The 16,795-nt window shown below is 43.5% G+C and overlaps 2 protein-coding genes across 2 annotated transcripts; one reads left to right on the top strand and one right to left on the bottom strand.

Moving 5' to 3' along the window:
- Positions 1-214: 214 nt before the first annotated feature.
- LOC125553190 (elongation factor Tu, mitochondrial) lies at positions 215-4,132 on the bottom strand. The gene is made up of 12 exons (XM_048716984.2): positions 3,858-4,132; positions 3,675-3,750; positions 3,473-3,565; positions 3,291-3,365; positions 2,945-3,049; positions 2,756-2,846; positions 2,456-2,661; positions 1,733-1,816; positions 1,343-1,408; positions 1,204-1,266; positions 702-942; positions 215-610 (listed from the first exon to the last, which is right to left on the bottom strand). The coding sequence occupies exons 1-12, from the start codon at positions 4,043-4,045 to the stop codon at positions 540-542; spliced, it is 1,359 nt and encodes a 452-aa protein (XP_048572941.1). The 5' UTR covers positions 4,046-4,132; the 3' UTR covers positions 215-539.
- Positions 4,133-7,182: 3,050 nt separating this feature from the next.
- Positions 7,183-11,662, top strand: LOC125553189 (monothiol glutaredoxin-S7, chloroplastic). Its single transcript, XM_048716983.2, has 2 exons — positions 7,183-7,735; positions 11,406-11,662. The coding sequence occupies exons 1-2, from the start codon at positions 7,198-7,200 to the stop codon at positions 11,459-11,461; spliced, it is 594 nt and encodes a 197-aa protein (XP_048572940.2). The 5' UTR covers positions 7,183-7,197; the 3' UTR covers positions 11,462-11,662.
- The last annotated feature ends 5,133 nt before the right edge of the window (positions 11,663-16,795 follow it).

Genomic DNA, 16,795 nt, shown 5'->3' on the forward strand with positions numbered 1-16,795 from the left:
CCAGCGTTTCTGAAAACAGCACACAATGTTTCAACCAAATAATGGGACTAAACAGCACACAATCCCAATGTTTCAATCGAATAATGGGACTACACAGCACACAACACAGCAAAGAACAACAAACACGTGTCACCTCCTTCCAATGGTACAAATCAAAACTTCTCAAACTCCACAAAACATCAAGAATTCTTGTAGTAGGTCGACTAAAAAAGCATCAGGAAACAAGACGGTCTTATTGAATCACCGAGCTAATATATGCCAGAGAAGCGTGTCTAGGTAACAAGCTGCGGTATGATACAGCAAACTACCCAACATGAGAAGAAAAAATAGCAATTCTTCGGAATGGTAGCAAACCATTATCCGTAGGAAGTTGGTTGGCTGAATGCATCCACACAAGATGCATCCATGCCAGTCCCCTTGCTCTCGACTCTCGTTTATCTCGTGTTTCCGGTCGGACAAATCCTTCATATCAACATTCATTTGTTCGCTAAAATTCACTACGCCAAAAAAAGAGAAAGGTCTGGAACATATTATTGTTATTAGCTCATGACTTTGGCGACAACTCCGGCGCCGACGGTCCTCCCTCCTTCCCTCAGCGCGAATCTTAGACCTGGATAGCACAAAACAGAGAGATGAAGTCTTCGGATACTACTAAAGCGTATCAGATGCCGAAAAGTTCAAAGAACAAAATGCAATCGTACCTGGTTCTAGCGGAACAGGCAACATCAACTCAAAGATTGCGGTTACGTTGTCACCAGGCATAACCATCTTCACGTCCGGAGGCAACTCGATTTTCCCACAGATATCAGCTGTCCTGAAGTAGAATTGTGGGCTGTAATTCGAGAAGAATGCAGTGTGGCGACCACCTTCATCCTTGGTAAGGACGTAAATTTCCGCCTCAAACTTTTTGTAGGTCTTCACAGTACCGGGTTTGCAAACCACCTGAAATAGTAGCAAATGTTAGCAGGTGAAAATCGATAAAAAGAAGCAGCAAGTAACACTGAAAAAGGCACCAGATAGAGATAGGTATGCGGCAGCAAAAAAGAAATTTGAAAAGGCAATGTGCATAACAAATATTATTCGGTGACAACAGAGGCAATTACTTGGTACTCCATCTGTTTGCCCAAAGATCTCTATGGCTAAGAGCAGAAGTATATTTAGATCCAACATCTACATGTTCAACTAAGAATCAGGCTTACTGACCTGGCCACGCTCGACATCACCACGCTTAAGACCACGGAGAAGAAGACCAACATTGTCACCAGCCTACAAACAAAGAGTTGTCAGCATGAGACCCATCATCAATGAAGAACAATGCACGGCCTACTTTCATAATCATTACCTCTCCATGATCCATCATCTTTTTGAACATCTCAACACCAGTAACTGTAGTCTTCACAGGACCACTCTGTGACCAAGAATATGTTCCATCATGATACATCAAGGTAGCAATGTAATGGGTAATAAACTTGTGAGGACAACTAGGAAACTAGTGCCACCAGTCTTTGCTTAGTGTTGCATCTAGGCTCATGTGTGCATAGCAGACATAGGAGAAAAGATATATTACAACTAAAAGTAATAATCTCATGTACAACTTCACTAGGATTAAGCATTATAATACATAGCTGATTATTTTTCAATACGCAACAGTTGCATAAGATAGCCAAATTCATGCAAAAAAAATGATTATGGGCCAGCCATGGGTCAGGGACATTATCAGGCTTTAACTCACCTCCGTCAAACCTATGACCTCAACATCCTCACCAGTTTTAATTACCCCCTGTTCAATACGTCCAGTCACAACAGTACCACGACCCTGCAAATTGAAACAAATTAATCGCTATCATAATTAGCTGACAATGATAAGATTAGGCAAGACAAATGTATGAATTTGTCGTTATGATTTATGGAGCTGATGACTTTTAACTTCTCAAGGATGCTGATATTCCTGACTATACTGATAGATAATTCAGAAATAATGACTGCGGAGTGCGGAGGGACAACTTTTAAGTTTGAAAATTGAGTACACAGAAATATTGCCTGAGATTTGTGTTTCAGAGTTTCATGGTCTAGTGCTGCAGGGCCTGATTAAGTTAAACAGAATAACAATCAAAGATTCCCTGATTAAGAAGGAAAATAGAATAGCCGAGATAAAAGCATACTAGAGAAGGAAAATTACGATAGTCTGATCATGCATAATTTAGTGCAAATGCCACCTTGCGAATAAATCGTCTATGGCACAAGAGATAATATCATAGAACATAGGGAATAGATTGATGTGCAACCGTCATAAGTATCCTAACATCACATTGCTTACTACCAAACGATGGAGATGTCTTAATTCTTGTACATAATAGTTTGCTAGGCTTTCTAACAATCAAACATCGGAATGAAAATGTAACACAAATAACTGTATATCACAGTGGTTAGTGCAGCAATCTGAAAATATAATCACCTGGATTGAGAAAATGCCTTCAATTGGCATCAAGAAAGACTTATCAAGCACCCTCACAGGATCGGGGATGTAAGAATCGACGGCATCCATCAGTTTCAAAATAGCATTCTTTCCAATCTCCTCATTTGTTCCATTCAAGGCTGACAAGGCAGATCCACGGATGATAGGAATATCATCGCCTGGGAACTTGTAGAAACTGAGGAGCTCTGCAGATAGAAGGGAGACAACAAATTTCCATTACAGCAGGAATATAACCAAGCAACCAAAAACAACATGGACAGCTGAAAAATGCTAGAATACCTCGAAGCTCCATCTCCACAAGTTCTAGTAGCTCTTCATCTTCAACAGCATCAACTTTGTTTAAGAAACAAACAAGTGATGGCACGCCAACCTAGAAAAACAGAAGGGAGAAATGTCCATCTGCTCAGAACTGCAAAGCGAACATGCTGAAGAGACAAACTGCCGCGGAGAATACTGAGAATTTTGAACCTGTCGAGCTAGAAGAATATGCTCCTTAGTTTGTGGCATGGGGCCATCAGGAGCTGACACAACAAGAATACCACCATCCATTTGAGCAGCACCAGTGATCATGTTCTAAGTAATCCACAGCAAATTAAAAGCACACAAGCATCAGAGAAGTGTGTGACAGACAGTTTAGGAATATGAAAGCTCTAGAATGCAAAGTTCAGATGTCATAAGTGTTCATTCAGATACGAGGGATTATGCTGGAAGTTCATGAAGGTCAGTCACCCAGATTCTGAATTCAGCATACAGGGCATTCCTTTACGCTTTATAAAGTAAAATTTCTCTAGATCCCTCAACCCATAGCAGTTACCTTGACATAATCGGCGTGCCCTGGACAGTCCACGTGAGCATAGTGCCTCTTAGCGGTCTCATACTCGACATGAGCCTGTGCAAAACACAAATGCTCATAGAATCAGCACTTGATCTGCAAATGGAAATGAACACAGAACAATAGTATGCCAAAAATGTCAGCAGCAAGCGCTAAGGCCGGACCGTGGAGATGGTGATTCCTCTGGCTTTCTCCTCGGGAGCCTTGTCGATCTCGTCGAACGCCACCGCCTTGGCGCTCCCAGCCTCCGCCAGCACCTGCCACAAGACTCGGTTCAGAATTCAGATCACGCCTACACACGGGGAGCCACCCAAATTCGGACCAGCTCGCACTGCTTCGAGCCAGAGCGGGACTGATCTGACTGACCTTGGTGATGGCGGCGGTGAGCGTGGTCTTGCCGTGGTCGACGTGGCCGATGGTGCCGACGTTGACGTGGGGCTTCCTGCGGCACAGATTCAGCCGGGAGACCACTCAAATTCCGAACTAGGACACGGGAAACGGAAGGGGGGCGGGGAAGGAAGAGCGGATCTGAGGGAAGGGGGTGCTCACGTGCGGGTGAAGGTGGCCATGGACCTCGCCCATAGGCCAGCGGCCAGCGGCGAGGGCGGCGGCGGCTGGGGCCCGGCGGCCGCGGGCACGTCGGGGAGCGCGGCGGGGCCGGAGATCACGGCGGCGCGGAGGGCCGGGTAGGCGAGGACGCGGCGGGAGCCGCCCCGGAGCACTGCGGCGGCGGCCATTGCGGCGGCGGCGGCGCGAGGAGGGGGGATGGGTTTAGTTAGGGCTTTAGGAGGAGAATGGGGGAGGAGGAGGAGGCGGCGCCCACGAAGAGGAAATGGGAGATGCGAGCGGCTCCCGTTACTTCTACGTCACGGTACGCCCCGTGGGCCGCGCTCGACACGGGCCTTCCGGGCTCACAGTGCTGGGGAGCTTCGGTGTGCTCTTCTGGCGGCCCAGTATTTTTCTGCATCTCTATCTCTTCTTTTTTGAACTTTCTATCTCTATCTCTACTACCCCTCAAAAAAAATTCTCTATCTCTACTTACACTTTAATAAAAAGAGTAAGGATGTAAAGTTTCATTTTTCACCTTTTCTTTTCACAATCGATTCGTCCAAGCTTCTCTGTATGATAACTAATCACCTTATCAACTTTTTTACCTTCTAAACCGACTTCATTTTAATCTACTTACCAAACTTCTCATCGAAATATAAGGTAAAACACGGCATTGTATAATAAACATTTATTCACGCAATCACAGTGATATAGGCAGGTAAATCACAAACTAACATACTAGAATATTTTATATTCCGTTGCGATGCACGGACGTTGTCCTAGCTTTTTTGAAAACTAGGCTAGCCTTTTTATTAATTTCTCAACAGTAACAATCAAGCAAAGTTCCAAAGAGAGATACTCCCTCCATTCCAGGATATAATGTGTGTCGATTTTATAAAAGTATAAGTAGATATTGATATCTATGATAAAAAAATAAACAGAATATGAAAATATTTTTCATAATTGATTTAAGGTTGCCCAACAAACTTTTTCCTCATAACCTGTTTGGTCATAAGTAAAAATGACCTCTTGGGCCAACAGCCAAAGGAAGATATGAAGTTTGAGAGGAGTTTCCGCAACACAATCCAACGTCAACGAGCCCTTTCAATAATGCTCTCTAGCCATTCTATATGGATTTGTGTGGTAAATTTCGAAAAAAAAAAGAACAAGAACCAAAAAGGCATTAATTATATAACACACATCACTCCACTATTGGGACGAAACAATAGATAACTTTCTTCTCAGTATAAACAGTGGGATTGGTTGTGGGAATTGATCAACCGTGCAATTTTGCATGTTGCATGTCTAAAAGGCCAAGGACACTTTTATCAAAAAAAAACTACCATGAAGGCACATTTCCACATTCTAACAAAATTTTCCATATTTCAAGGATTTTTTCTAATTACTATATGCAACTCTTTGTGACATTGAAATAGCTTTAGATGAGGAGAATAAAAGAATCTAGTTTCAACATAAGCAACAATTTGATTATGCACGTATTTGTCTAATATAATACTTTCCTAGGTCCTTAACCTTATCTCCCTTTTGCTTTTGTGTCTACAGCCATCTGGTGCCCTGCTGAAGAAACCTTCTTATATGTTCACCAAGCTTCCCAATAAACAGTTTTGTTCATCAGAAACCTAGATGTATGTTGAGAGGGGATGCTTGTTAGAACATATTTAGAACAAAGAGAAACCTTGAGATAGTTGTAACAACATATTTTTTTCATCAACAAACAAGTTGGTAATCCCAATATTCACGTCAATTCTCTTTCACAAAGCTCAGGAGGCAAATGCGCATTTCCTCCCTTCCTTCTAAAAGCATCTAGCACCCCTCTCATGTAATTTTTTTCTCCTCCTCAAGTGTCCACTAAATTAGACCAACAACCTTTTTTAAGCATTAGGTTTGATGTCGATAGTCTCAATATAATCTTTGGAAGAAATACATATATTTCAAATAGATTAGATGATAGGGCAAAAAACTTCATTATTTAACCAGAAAAGTTCAAAATGAAATTCTGCAGAAAACGAGTAAAGGCACGTGGTTAAGTATAATGTTGGATATACCTAAGTGATATATTTCACACTTTCTTTATTTGTTTCGCCACTCGCCTAAGATATTGAAGTCAACCCCCACAATTTTCATAACATTGGAAATACAAAACTCGTCGATAGCTTTCTTTAGCAAGCCTTCCTCCTCTCGATATCCGTCGGCGAGCCCGTGGATTCACCTTCCCTTTGACTGTTTGCTCTAACGGGCGGTGGCGAGGAGGGGAATTCTGGTGCCTCGACTTTGGCTAGTAGATATGTTATAGTTTTAGTGCTCAATGGGGTGACACTTCATGTATGAATCAGTGTTTCGAGCTACGATCCTCCTCGACCGATGGACGGATTCAACGAGGCTTCAACGTAGATTCCTGAGGGCTCCTCGGTGAGGCGAGGTTAGGGCTCCTCGTCATGCGTATGTGGTTCTGACCATGGGAAGCCCGACCCGACCCGGCCCAGCCTGACGTTGCTCCCGGGCCGGGCTTGGGCCTAGATTTTGAGCCCGATGGTCGGGTCAAGCCGGGCCCGTCGTTTTTGCGCTTTTCTGAAGAGACCCGATGGGCTTTTACACGGGGCGGGCTTGGGCCCAAAAACCAGGCCCGATGGCCGGGCCCGGGCCTAGGATTTTTGCCTCAAGCTTGGCTAGGCCGGTCCCGGCCCGAGGTTTGGACAGGTATATGCGTACGCGATGTCAAGTTCTTCAAATTGATTCAAGGGTTCAATGACGGTGACGACGGCTCTGAGACGATGGTAGTTAGGGGCATGCGCACGAAGACTTCCCAGCTGCCATCGACTAGTTTCGGGCTGGCAGCAACGACAGTTGCATGTCGACAGTGGCCATTCGACGGTCCAAATACCTCAATGTAACATTTTATATATTTTATTAGATGCTTTTATACTCCTACGGAACCTTTATAACAGATCTGGATTTTTTCCCAAAATAAAACAGAGAAAGCTCATCAAGGAACTCCTTGCTCAACTCATCATGACAACATAAACAAATGATATCACGTGGATCAAATTGGTGGACATGGACACATGGTTATATAAGTTATACTTCTACGGAGTCTAGCCACACTCCACGAAATACCACCCCGATTACCCTGCAAAAAAAACACCACCCAATTTTTCCCATAGAATGAATCCACTTCCAGAAGAACAAACTTCCTAAAAAGAATTTTGGAGATAAACATTTTTCATACTCCATTCTGGCAGGCCCAAGAAATCTTCGGCGGCCCAGTCACGGTACTGGCTGGATGCGGCCTTCTCGGCCGGCCACAAAATCTCGCGAGGAAATGACGGTTGTGCCATCCAGTCCACCACAGCCACGACTTGTCTTCTCCGTCTCCCATCCGTCGCCGCCGGCGCGCGACCTCCACACGCCACCCGCCGCGATGGCCGCCGCCGCCCCCTCCGCCACGGCGCTCGCCGGCGCGGCCCTCCCGCTCCCCCTCTCCGCGCGACCTCAACCCGCTCGGTTCTCCGCGGTGGCCCTCCCCCGGACGGCCCCTCCTCCCCCGGCCCTGCGGCTCCGGTCGGTGCGGCGCCTGGCGGCGGCCGAGGGGCCCCCGGCGGGCATGAAGGAGACGCTGGACAAGGTGGTGTCGGCGCACAAGGTGGTGCTGTTCATGAAGGGGACCAAGGACTTCCCGCAGTGCGGCTTCTCCCACACCGTCGTGCAGATCCTGCGCTCCCTCGACGTGCCCTTCGAGACGCTCGACGTGCTTGCTAACGAGGCCCTCCGCCAGGGGCTCAAGGACTACTCCAGCTGGCCCACCTTCCCGCAGCTCTACATCGACGGCGAGTTCTTCGGCGGATGCGACATCACCCTCGGTATGTATACATATGAGCCCTCTGCCTTTTCCTTCTCCCGCAGCTCTACATCGACGGCGAGTTCAAAATTTGAGAATTATTGCTGTGCTACTACACGCCTGATGTTATGGTGTGAATTGTTCTGTGACGAACCTATTTTCTTCTCTCTAGTATCGGGGCGTAGCAATGCGTCATTAACCTGAAATACTTTCAGTTGAGGGCGATAGTGGTAGATCTGGCATGTGGAAAACTCTATGTCTGTGTAGCTGTTTCAGGCATATAATTTGCTCATGTTCAAGGCACACTACATTCATGCTGCTTCTTGTAACTGAAAGAGTTTTGGGGCAGTGTCAGTTTTAAATAGGAGTAGTTGGGTTCTTCACATTCAAGAGATAAACTAGGATTGGATTGCACTCGTCCCTCTGTTTCTTTGTAATCTCCATATTAGTGTAGAAATGTGACGGACGAAGTAGCCGCCTGCTTTCTTCCGTAGTCTACCTGATGCAGTGCTTATGTGTGCGGGAATGCCTCAGGGATTCGATGCTCTATAACTTAGCCAAACTGTTGGGACTTGGGAGAGTAGGAACACGCATGGTGATGTTGCACTTGCTTAGTTATAGTCTGCAGTTAGCTTTAGAGAGAAAACAAAGATCGAGTTGACATGGCTTGGTGCCAATATCAGAATTTGATTATGCCAACCTATGGGATCAGAATTATCAAGACTAGCTGAGTTCTGATCAGCAGCTTTGTTGTAAACTAAGAACCAGCTTTGTACCTCCCTGAAGTTTTTCAGCATGGGTTTAGTATTCCTTTCCTATGACTTAACTTGATGACAAACAATCCATCTTTACTGTATGAGCAACAAAAGACGCATGGATATTCCTGTTGCTAATTAGAATCCATGGTGTGCTCCCAGACATGCTCACCATCATTATCATAATCAAAAATAGTTGTATCCCCACTATTTGCACCACCTTGGGTAGGTGCAAAGTTTTCTTTTCTAGGCAGAAATCTTGCATAACAAGTCCATTTCATGCCAGGATGAGTTGGACTGTGGTAGTGTTAAAGTCTGGTGATAGTGTCAGACAGTACGGAAGCGATGTGGCTTGCTGCAAGTCCTGCGAATAAATATGGCTTCCTATAATCGTAATTTTGTCTCGTGACTTTGATCATTCCCAGCGTTGCCCGAAACCTCTGAAGTAGAAGCAATTGAAATAGAGCCCGAAATCTCAAATCTCAAAATGGGAACAATGCTTTGTTTCTTGCTGTAAGATCCCCTCTGTGCTACAAAATAGGAGCATTGCTTTCTTTCTTACTGTAAGATCCCCCTCTGTGCTATGACATTATCTATCTATGGCGGCAACATTATCAGGAAGGACCATCATAATGTAAGTTGGTACCCTTCTTTTCGCGGTTGCCAACATCAAACCGGCCAACATTGCAGCAGGCGAGGATCTCATTTGTTCTGCTCCTGTTTCAAGCTCGATTAGCATTCATGGCCGGATACTTCCTAGTATACATGAAAGCTCAACCATTATTTTTATTTATGCTTCGGTGTCAAATACATGGAATAGTGCCAGCCTTTGGGAACACCAATTTCCAGACTGGTGCAAAATTCCAGCCACATGGCTTAAATTTGTGGTAAGCCATTCCAATCAAGCAGCAGACTATGCATTGCTGAGTCACCTACTCGAAAGCTTTATTAGACCATTCCATGCTATGAATGTGTGGCATTCAAGCTTGAAAAAGATCAGCTTGCAGATCTCTACCTTTATATAATCTAGAACATCTGAATTCGGTGTTGAAGAAAATGTGAGATTTTTTGCATCGAAATTATGATTATCAAGAAAGATTAGTGTCACACTTGGTCTATGGACTGGTTTATTCAGTAGTCTGCCTCAGGGTTCCATGCTCTAACTTAGCCAAACTGCTGGGACTTTGGAGAGTAGGGGACACGTATGATGATGTGGCACTTGCCTAGTAGAGTTTGTAGTCAACTTTAGAGAGAAAATATATTGAGAATGCCATGGCTCTTGCCAATATTAGAGGGGTTAATTAGATAAATGCCACTCCAATTATGGTGATTCATAAAAATGCCACTGCAATTTCCAAACTTTGAAGAATGCCACTGCAATTTTTGCAAACTTTGAAAAACGCCACTACAGACTTCGAAAGAAATGGCATGAAATGGCATTTTTCAAAGTTTGCAAATTGCAGTGGCATTTCTCGGAATCGCCAAATTTGGAGTGGCATTTATCAAATTAACCCAACAGCTTTGTTGTAAACTAAGAAGCTGTTTTGTAGCTTCCACAAGTTTTCCCATATTAGATGGTGCCAATTTCTTGGATCAGAAATTATCATGGTACATCAGTACTCAGACTAGCTGAGTTCTGATCAACAGCTTTGTTGTAAACTAAGAAGCTGTTTTGTAGCTTCCACAAGTTTTCCCATATTAGATGGTGCCAATTTCTTGGATCAGAAATTATCATGGTACATCAATACTCAGACTAGCTGAGTTCTGATCAACAGCTTTGTTGTAAACTAAGAAGCTGTTTTGTAGCTTCCACAAGTTTTCCAGGACGGGTTCAGTGTTCCTTTTCTACAAGTTAACTTGATGACAAACAATCCATATTTATTATGAGTAACAAAAGATGCTTGCTCCCCCACCTGCTCACCATCATTACCATCATCAATAGTTTCATGCCCACTATTTGCAGCACTTCAGATAGGCATACTTTTTTCTTTTCTAGTCCGAAACCGCCTAGTAAGTTCATTTCATCCCAGGATGTGCTGGGACTGTTGGGACTGTTAAAGTCTGGTGATGGTTGTCAGACAGTACGGATCACATCTGGTGATGTGACTTGCTCCAAATCCCCCAAACAAATATAGCGACTTCAATCATTCATAGTGTTTCTTTCCATGCTCTAAAGTCTAAACTCCGAAGTACTAGTAGCAGTTGAAATAGTAATCACAAAATCTCAACTCTTAAGATGGAAAAATTGCTTTTTCCCCCCTGGAATATTGCTTTGTTTCTTGCTGTAAGATTCCCTCTGTACTATGCGTTTATCCCATCTGTGATTTCAACATTATCAGGAAGGACCATCATAATGTAAGTTGGTAACCTTCTTTTCGCGGCTGCCAACATCAAACCGGCCAACATTGCAGCATGAGCGATCTCATTTGTTCTGCTCCCGTTCCAAGTTCAAGTAACATTCTGACCAGACACTTCCTAGTACAGCTTCGAGCTCAGATCCATTGTTATTATTTATGCTTCAGTGTCAGTGACATGGAATAATGCCAGCCTTTGGGAACACCAATTTCCAGGACTGGTGCAAAATTCCAATCACTTAGCTTAAATTGCTGCCACACCATTCTAGTCAAGGAGCAGCAGATTATGTATTGTAGGCTCATGAACTGTATGTGTTGTAGGCTCATGAACTGGAAGCACTTTTTTAGTTTTATCAAGTACAGATGAGAAATGTACAACATTGCGGTGTCAAAAGGATCACCTTGTTGACGAAAATGTGAGATCTTTTTGTATCGAAATTATGGTTATCGAGAAGGATTAGTATCACTGCTTCTCCATTATACCCATGATTAGTGTTAATGTTTCTTGTATACTTGTTTGTGTTTGAAATCAGTGCTTGAATGAACCGAGTTTCTAACGCTTACGCTGCTGTATGTTTTGCAGAGGCATACAAGAGTGGGGAACTGCAGGAGACGCTGGAGAAAGCAATGTGCTCTTAGCGAATGACGGGCGACATCATACAGTAAACCATTATATATGCTCTAGCCCTTGTCGATCGTACGCACTCTTTCAGCCCACGGCAGAAAAGTGGAGATACAGTTGCTAAGTTGTAGATGATTCAAATTATGAAGCAGTGAGTTACAAATGTACAATGCACTTTGTCTAATGTCTATGATAAATTTTGTGCAATGTGTGGTCAATCGCTTGCACGATGGTTTCCTGTGACATGGAGGGCAACCCTGGGTAAGGTTTTTGATGATCTTCCTCAACAGCTTTATCTGCAATAGTGGGTGTCCAACTGTTTAAAAGGACGTTAAACGACACGATGTCACACAACAAAGAGTTGTAATGAGAACCCGAAATGGGGAGTTTCTTAAACGACTAAATTTTTTCTTCAATTTCAATGTTTGTTTAATAATCTCAAGATTTTAGGAGAAATATTTGACAGTCAAGTTTTTCCAACTCGAAGACCCAAATCTGAGTCAAGGGAACTTGAGCTCGGATCCGACGGTCCGTTAGTAAAAGTGGGCGTGTTAGCACGAGTGTTTCTTTCTTAATTTTATAATTTTATTTTTCCATTGTTTCCATGGCCTGGCCACATTGAAGCGCAGTTCTTTTTACCTTTTGATTATATTATCCAGAATCAGCTTCCGACAGAATCAGCCATCGAGTTCTTTTCTAAGATTGTGGTATGAGATTATGAGATGAGTTGTGTGCTGAAATATCTGTAATGTCCCTGAACTGAAGAATGATGATGGTCTCGCCTTTTTTTCCACATCAAGAGTACCCAATGAGATCCAGAACAGAAAACTCCTGCCTCTCATGCTTCAGAAAGGTAGCAAAGTTCCTCCATGAGGGAGGAAGGTAGTAAAGTTCCTCCATGAGGGAGGAAGCTTAGTGATGATGCCTCCGGCAAAAAGCTTGTCCGGTAACATACAATTGAAGTGTTCAAGTTCTTTAACAAATGACTATCTCGTCCGCTTGCTCAACCATGAAGCGCTCATCAGTCATCATGTAGTCATAGAATTGTTCCATGATATACAACTTAGTGCCGGCATCTGAGATCCCAAACTTGGCCTCGAGTGCATCTCACGTATCCTTGCCATTATCATTTGACGCATAGGCAGCAACTATGTTCTCACCAAGAACACTCACGAGAACATCCTTAAACAAGGTATCCGTTTTCTGAAAAGCTTGTTCCTGTTGAGGATCAAGAACTCCTTCAGGTTTACGAAGGGTGGCGTCATAGTAGCTAATGGTTTGAAACCATAGAACGGCTCTCACGCGTCTTATAGTGCACGCCTTCAAACATAGGAGGTCTCATGAAAGCAGCAAAACCATTCGGGGTAAATTGCCTATAATAAGATTTTTTTTATTGTTGAAAATATGATCATATCTAGAACATATGGAGGCTCATGAGCAATTTACCATATGATTTTAATAACAAAAATAGTAGATAAAACATGACTATCATAGTAGGGATAAGACAAGTCATGCAATCCCACATAGAGTATGCAAATAGCATCTGAAGTAGTGAAGTTGAACAAAACATATCTAGAACAAGAAACTGTGGTAGAATCTCAATCAGAAAAGAACACGAAGAGGTACTGAGCCGTGGCAGTAACATTGGGGTTGGCGTTGACGTCGTCGCCGGTCATGTCGTCGAAGAGGTTGTCGACGCCGAGGAAGAAGTCGTCGACGCCCGTGGCTTTCGTGATGAAGAAGTCAATAGTCCCGCATAGCGCTCTTCAAAAACCTTATCGCCCTTCTCCGGTATATAACTCGAAGTGGCGGGATTTTGGAGGCCTACTATCCCGACCTGCGGTGCACGCCGCAAGCCGGGATGTGGACGAACATAGTAGCAGCTCAAAGTTTGGAACTTGGTGGCGAGAGGCAGACGAAGTTCTGATGTGCCTATCTGAAGAGCGGCTCGGCTCATTTCCGCAACCCGCGACGCGTCTTGACCAAGTGGGCGGCGGCGGAGGAGCGCACATGAATGTCTGTCTTATTCTCATCCTTATACATGTGAAGAAACAACCTTCCTTATAACAAGGTATAACTCTTACTAGGTGAGCAGTATGAGACTAATAAACTTTAATCCATCTCTTATCTTGCATGAATGGGCTAAGTGGGTCTCTAGGATCTATTAGGAATCTTAAAATTGCTATTGGGTTGGTCCAAAAATAGACTAAATTTCAGCACTAGTTATTTGTCTCTCATGAGTTAGGTTGGACGGATTAAATGGAATAGATGGATTGAGATGCTAAGAAATATTGCCATTTAGCATAAAATAGGTGTTGTGTTATATTAACGGGGTGCTCGCAAAACTCGTTAGCTCCTGAAAAAAAAACTTGTTAAGTTTAACAAGTTAAAATCAGTTATCGGCTATGTGTTACTTCCTCTATTTTATAATATAGTGCGTCCGTGTTTTTCGAGATTTAAGTTTGACTATAAATTAAACCAACATGGGCGACTAAATTTGTGTCATTAGAAACTTCTTTCGAATACGAATTCAATAGAAAAATTATATCATTAAAAACTTCTTTCTAATACGAATTAAATGGTATAATTTTTGTTCCAGCCTTAGTCATCACGTTGGTTAAAATTATGATCAAACTTAAATTTCAAAAAACGCAGTGCACTATATTTATTATGAAATAAAGTGAATGTTAAAATATTGGCCTATAGTCCCGCTATCCCTCGGTCAAATCTCCGTCGCCATCCTCCAATCTCGTCTCGGGTCCGGCGCCATCCTCCGATCCCCCCGTCGCCATCCCCCAGAGCCCAGAGGTCAAATCCCTGTCGCCATCCTCCGGTGTCCCCGTTGCATTTCAGTCCGGGTAGTCTCCGTTTTCATTTCAGTCTGCTAGTCTCCATTTTCCCGCGGAGCATCCCCTATAAAATCCCCTTTTTACATAATTTTTTTGCTGTGACGCATATGCTTCATATGCTGTTGATTTTGAATATCTGTCCATGCTTCGTATCTGTGGTTGACTGGACTGTCGAATAGCTGCTCGAATTAAATTACCGTGAGTAACTGTTCACGCTGCACAACTGTGGTATAGCTGCCTAAATTGGATTATCGTTAATACCCATTTCCTGTTCTTTTCTTCTCTGCATCTATCGCTCTACTCCTACTGTTGGGGAAGACCATTTCGGGGATTTCCCATCCTAGTTCAAAGCCATATGCAATAACTAGCAGTGTTGTGTCCATTCGTATGACGCATCATAGTCATATTCATAGGAGGTTTTTGTTTTCAGAAAACTGATTGTTGTACACATTTCTTGCCTGTCTAGAAATAACTGTTTACCTGTTCTAGTTGGAATCCTTTCATGGTAGATCTGAGATGATTTATATCCAGCCAGAAACATTTTAGCTGCTGCTTTAGACTGGGTGCAATTTTTGCCTGCTTCCTGGTATTTAGCCCATCTGTACATATTTCACACCAAGATAACACTCTGAGTTTGTTGCTAGCTATACATCGGTATAGTTTCCTCTAAACATTGCTAGTTAGACTTGCAGTAAGTTATACTACTTCATATAAAATTATTTCCGCATGTAGTATTTGGATTGCACAAGACTATCAGGTAAGCTTATCTGGCTGCTGCTGACTGTATGTACATCCCCTGTTCTCTTCCTTCTCAGATCTTCCTGCCCAGACAGAACAACTCAACGAGACTCGAGATCGATTCATCCATGGGGGCCGCACTGTCCCAACCTGAGGGCAACGGCGTCGAGGACAACGCCATGCCCGACCTGGAGATCGGTCGATCCACCATAAGCAACATTCTGCAGTCAGTTCTACCGTTTGCTTCCCCGCCATCGGTAGCGCAGCTCGTGCGTTCGCTGTGGGGGCTGGGCTCCCTCACCCTTGTTTTGTCCTTGACCACTGTGCTCCACCTGCCAGCTGCAGGGCCCGTCTTCGGGCACTACAGGGAAGCCTATTACACCATTCTCGCGACCGTCCTCCTTGTCGTTGTGCCGGTGGAGCTGGGGACCGCCTTTTTCTTGCCACGCTGCAACAACAGGGGCCGACTCCTCAGCTTTGCCACAGGGCTATTGCCCTGCGCATTCGTGCTGCTCCTCGTCGTCATCTCGGTTGGTAGTTTCGCCGTCCCCTTTAAGCTCTGATCTTATGCAAGGTCAAAACTACTAGCTGCACAGATGCCTGGATGTATTCTGTTGATTGGTCCGGTTGATTCGGAGGTTAATTTTGTATTTGGTGGAAGTTTCTCGGTGGTGTCAGTGATTATTTGGTTGGTTATTTCTGGGCAGATATGCAGTACATAGGTTTTGTCTCTAGATACTGGAGGATATGTGTTATACATATGCAGTATATAGGTTTTATCTCTAGATACTGGAGGATATGTGTTATACATACGCAGTATATAGGTTTTTGTCTCTAGATACTGAGGACATGTGTTATACATATGGAGCATGTATGTTTTGTTCTAGATCCTGGAAGATATGTGTTATACGTATGGAGTATGTAGGTTTTGTCTCAAGATACTGGAAGATGTGTTAGCGAATATAAGTATGTATGCGGCAGCGCTGTCCTCGGTCTGAAAACAAAACAAAAAGTTCTGGTCATGTTGTCCATGTGTTCCATGTATGCATTCTTCTTCCTCTCATACGAGGAGGTGTCTGTCAAGATGGATTTTATGCCTGGCTCTGCTTGAATTGAGTGTATTTTGTGTGAACTGAGCTAAATACTGGGGATAACTAAAAAGTTCCCGAATCTGCTGTATGCTTGTTTATTAGTGTTTGACTGGGAAATAAAACGAACTGGGCACATGTTAGGTGGACTTTTCATTATCTCTGAGTACATACATTTTGCCTTTTGGTGTTTTGACTTGGCAAATCGAATGAGTAGAAGTAGACATTAATTGGCCTGGTAAATTAGAAAATAGAAGCTGGTTATTAATTATTAGCAGAACTGTGGACAATTAGAAAATAGCCTGTTATTGGATTCAGATCGTTTGAGTACACATTAATTGGCCTGGTAATTAGATGCAGATCTCAGTTATATGTGCTGAGTAATGCTACTCATCTAAGGGATAAACAGACCACGCAGTTTCTGCCCTTATGCATGTGAGTTTGGACCTATGCCATCATCAGTAACGTTGCTCATGTGTTACGCTACAGTTTATTGTCTGTTTGTCTTGCTCTTGTATGACAGTTAATTTATTGCTTAAATGGAAGTTGTGGCAATGTATATGCCTGATAGGGCCTTTTTCATGGAATTAACGTGCTTCCATTGTTTACCAGTCCAGGAATGCTATCCTTGGAAGTTAGTCTTCTATCAATTCTAATTCAAGGAAATGAAGCCAGT

The sequence above is a fragment of the Triticum urartu genome, chromosome 4A (genome assembly GCF_056163025.1).
Source record: "Triticum urartu cultivar PI428250 chromosome 4A, HENAU_Tu73, whole genome shotgun sequence".
Taxonomy (NCBI): domain Eukaryota; kingdom Viridiplantae; phylum Streptophyta; class Magnoliopsida; order Poales; family Poaceae; genus Triticum; species Triticum urartu.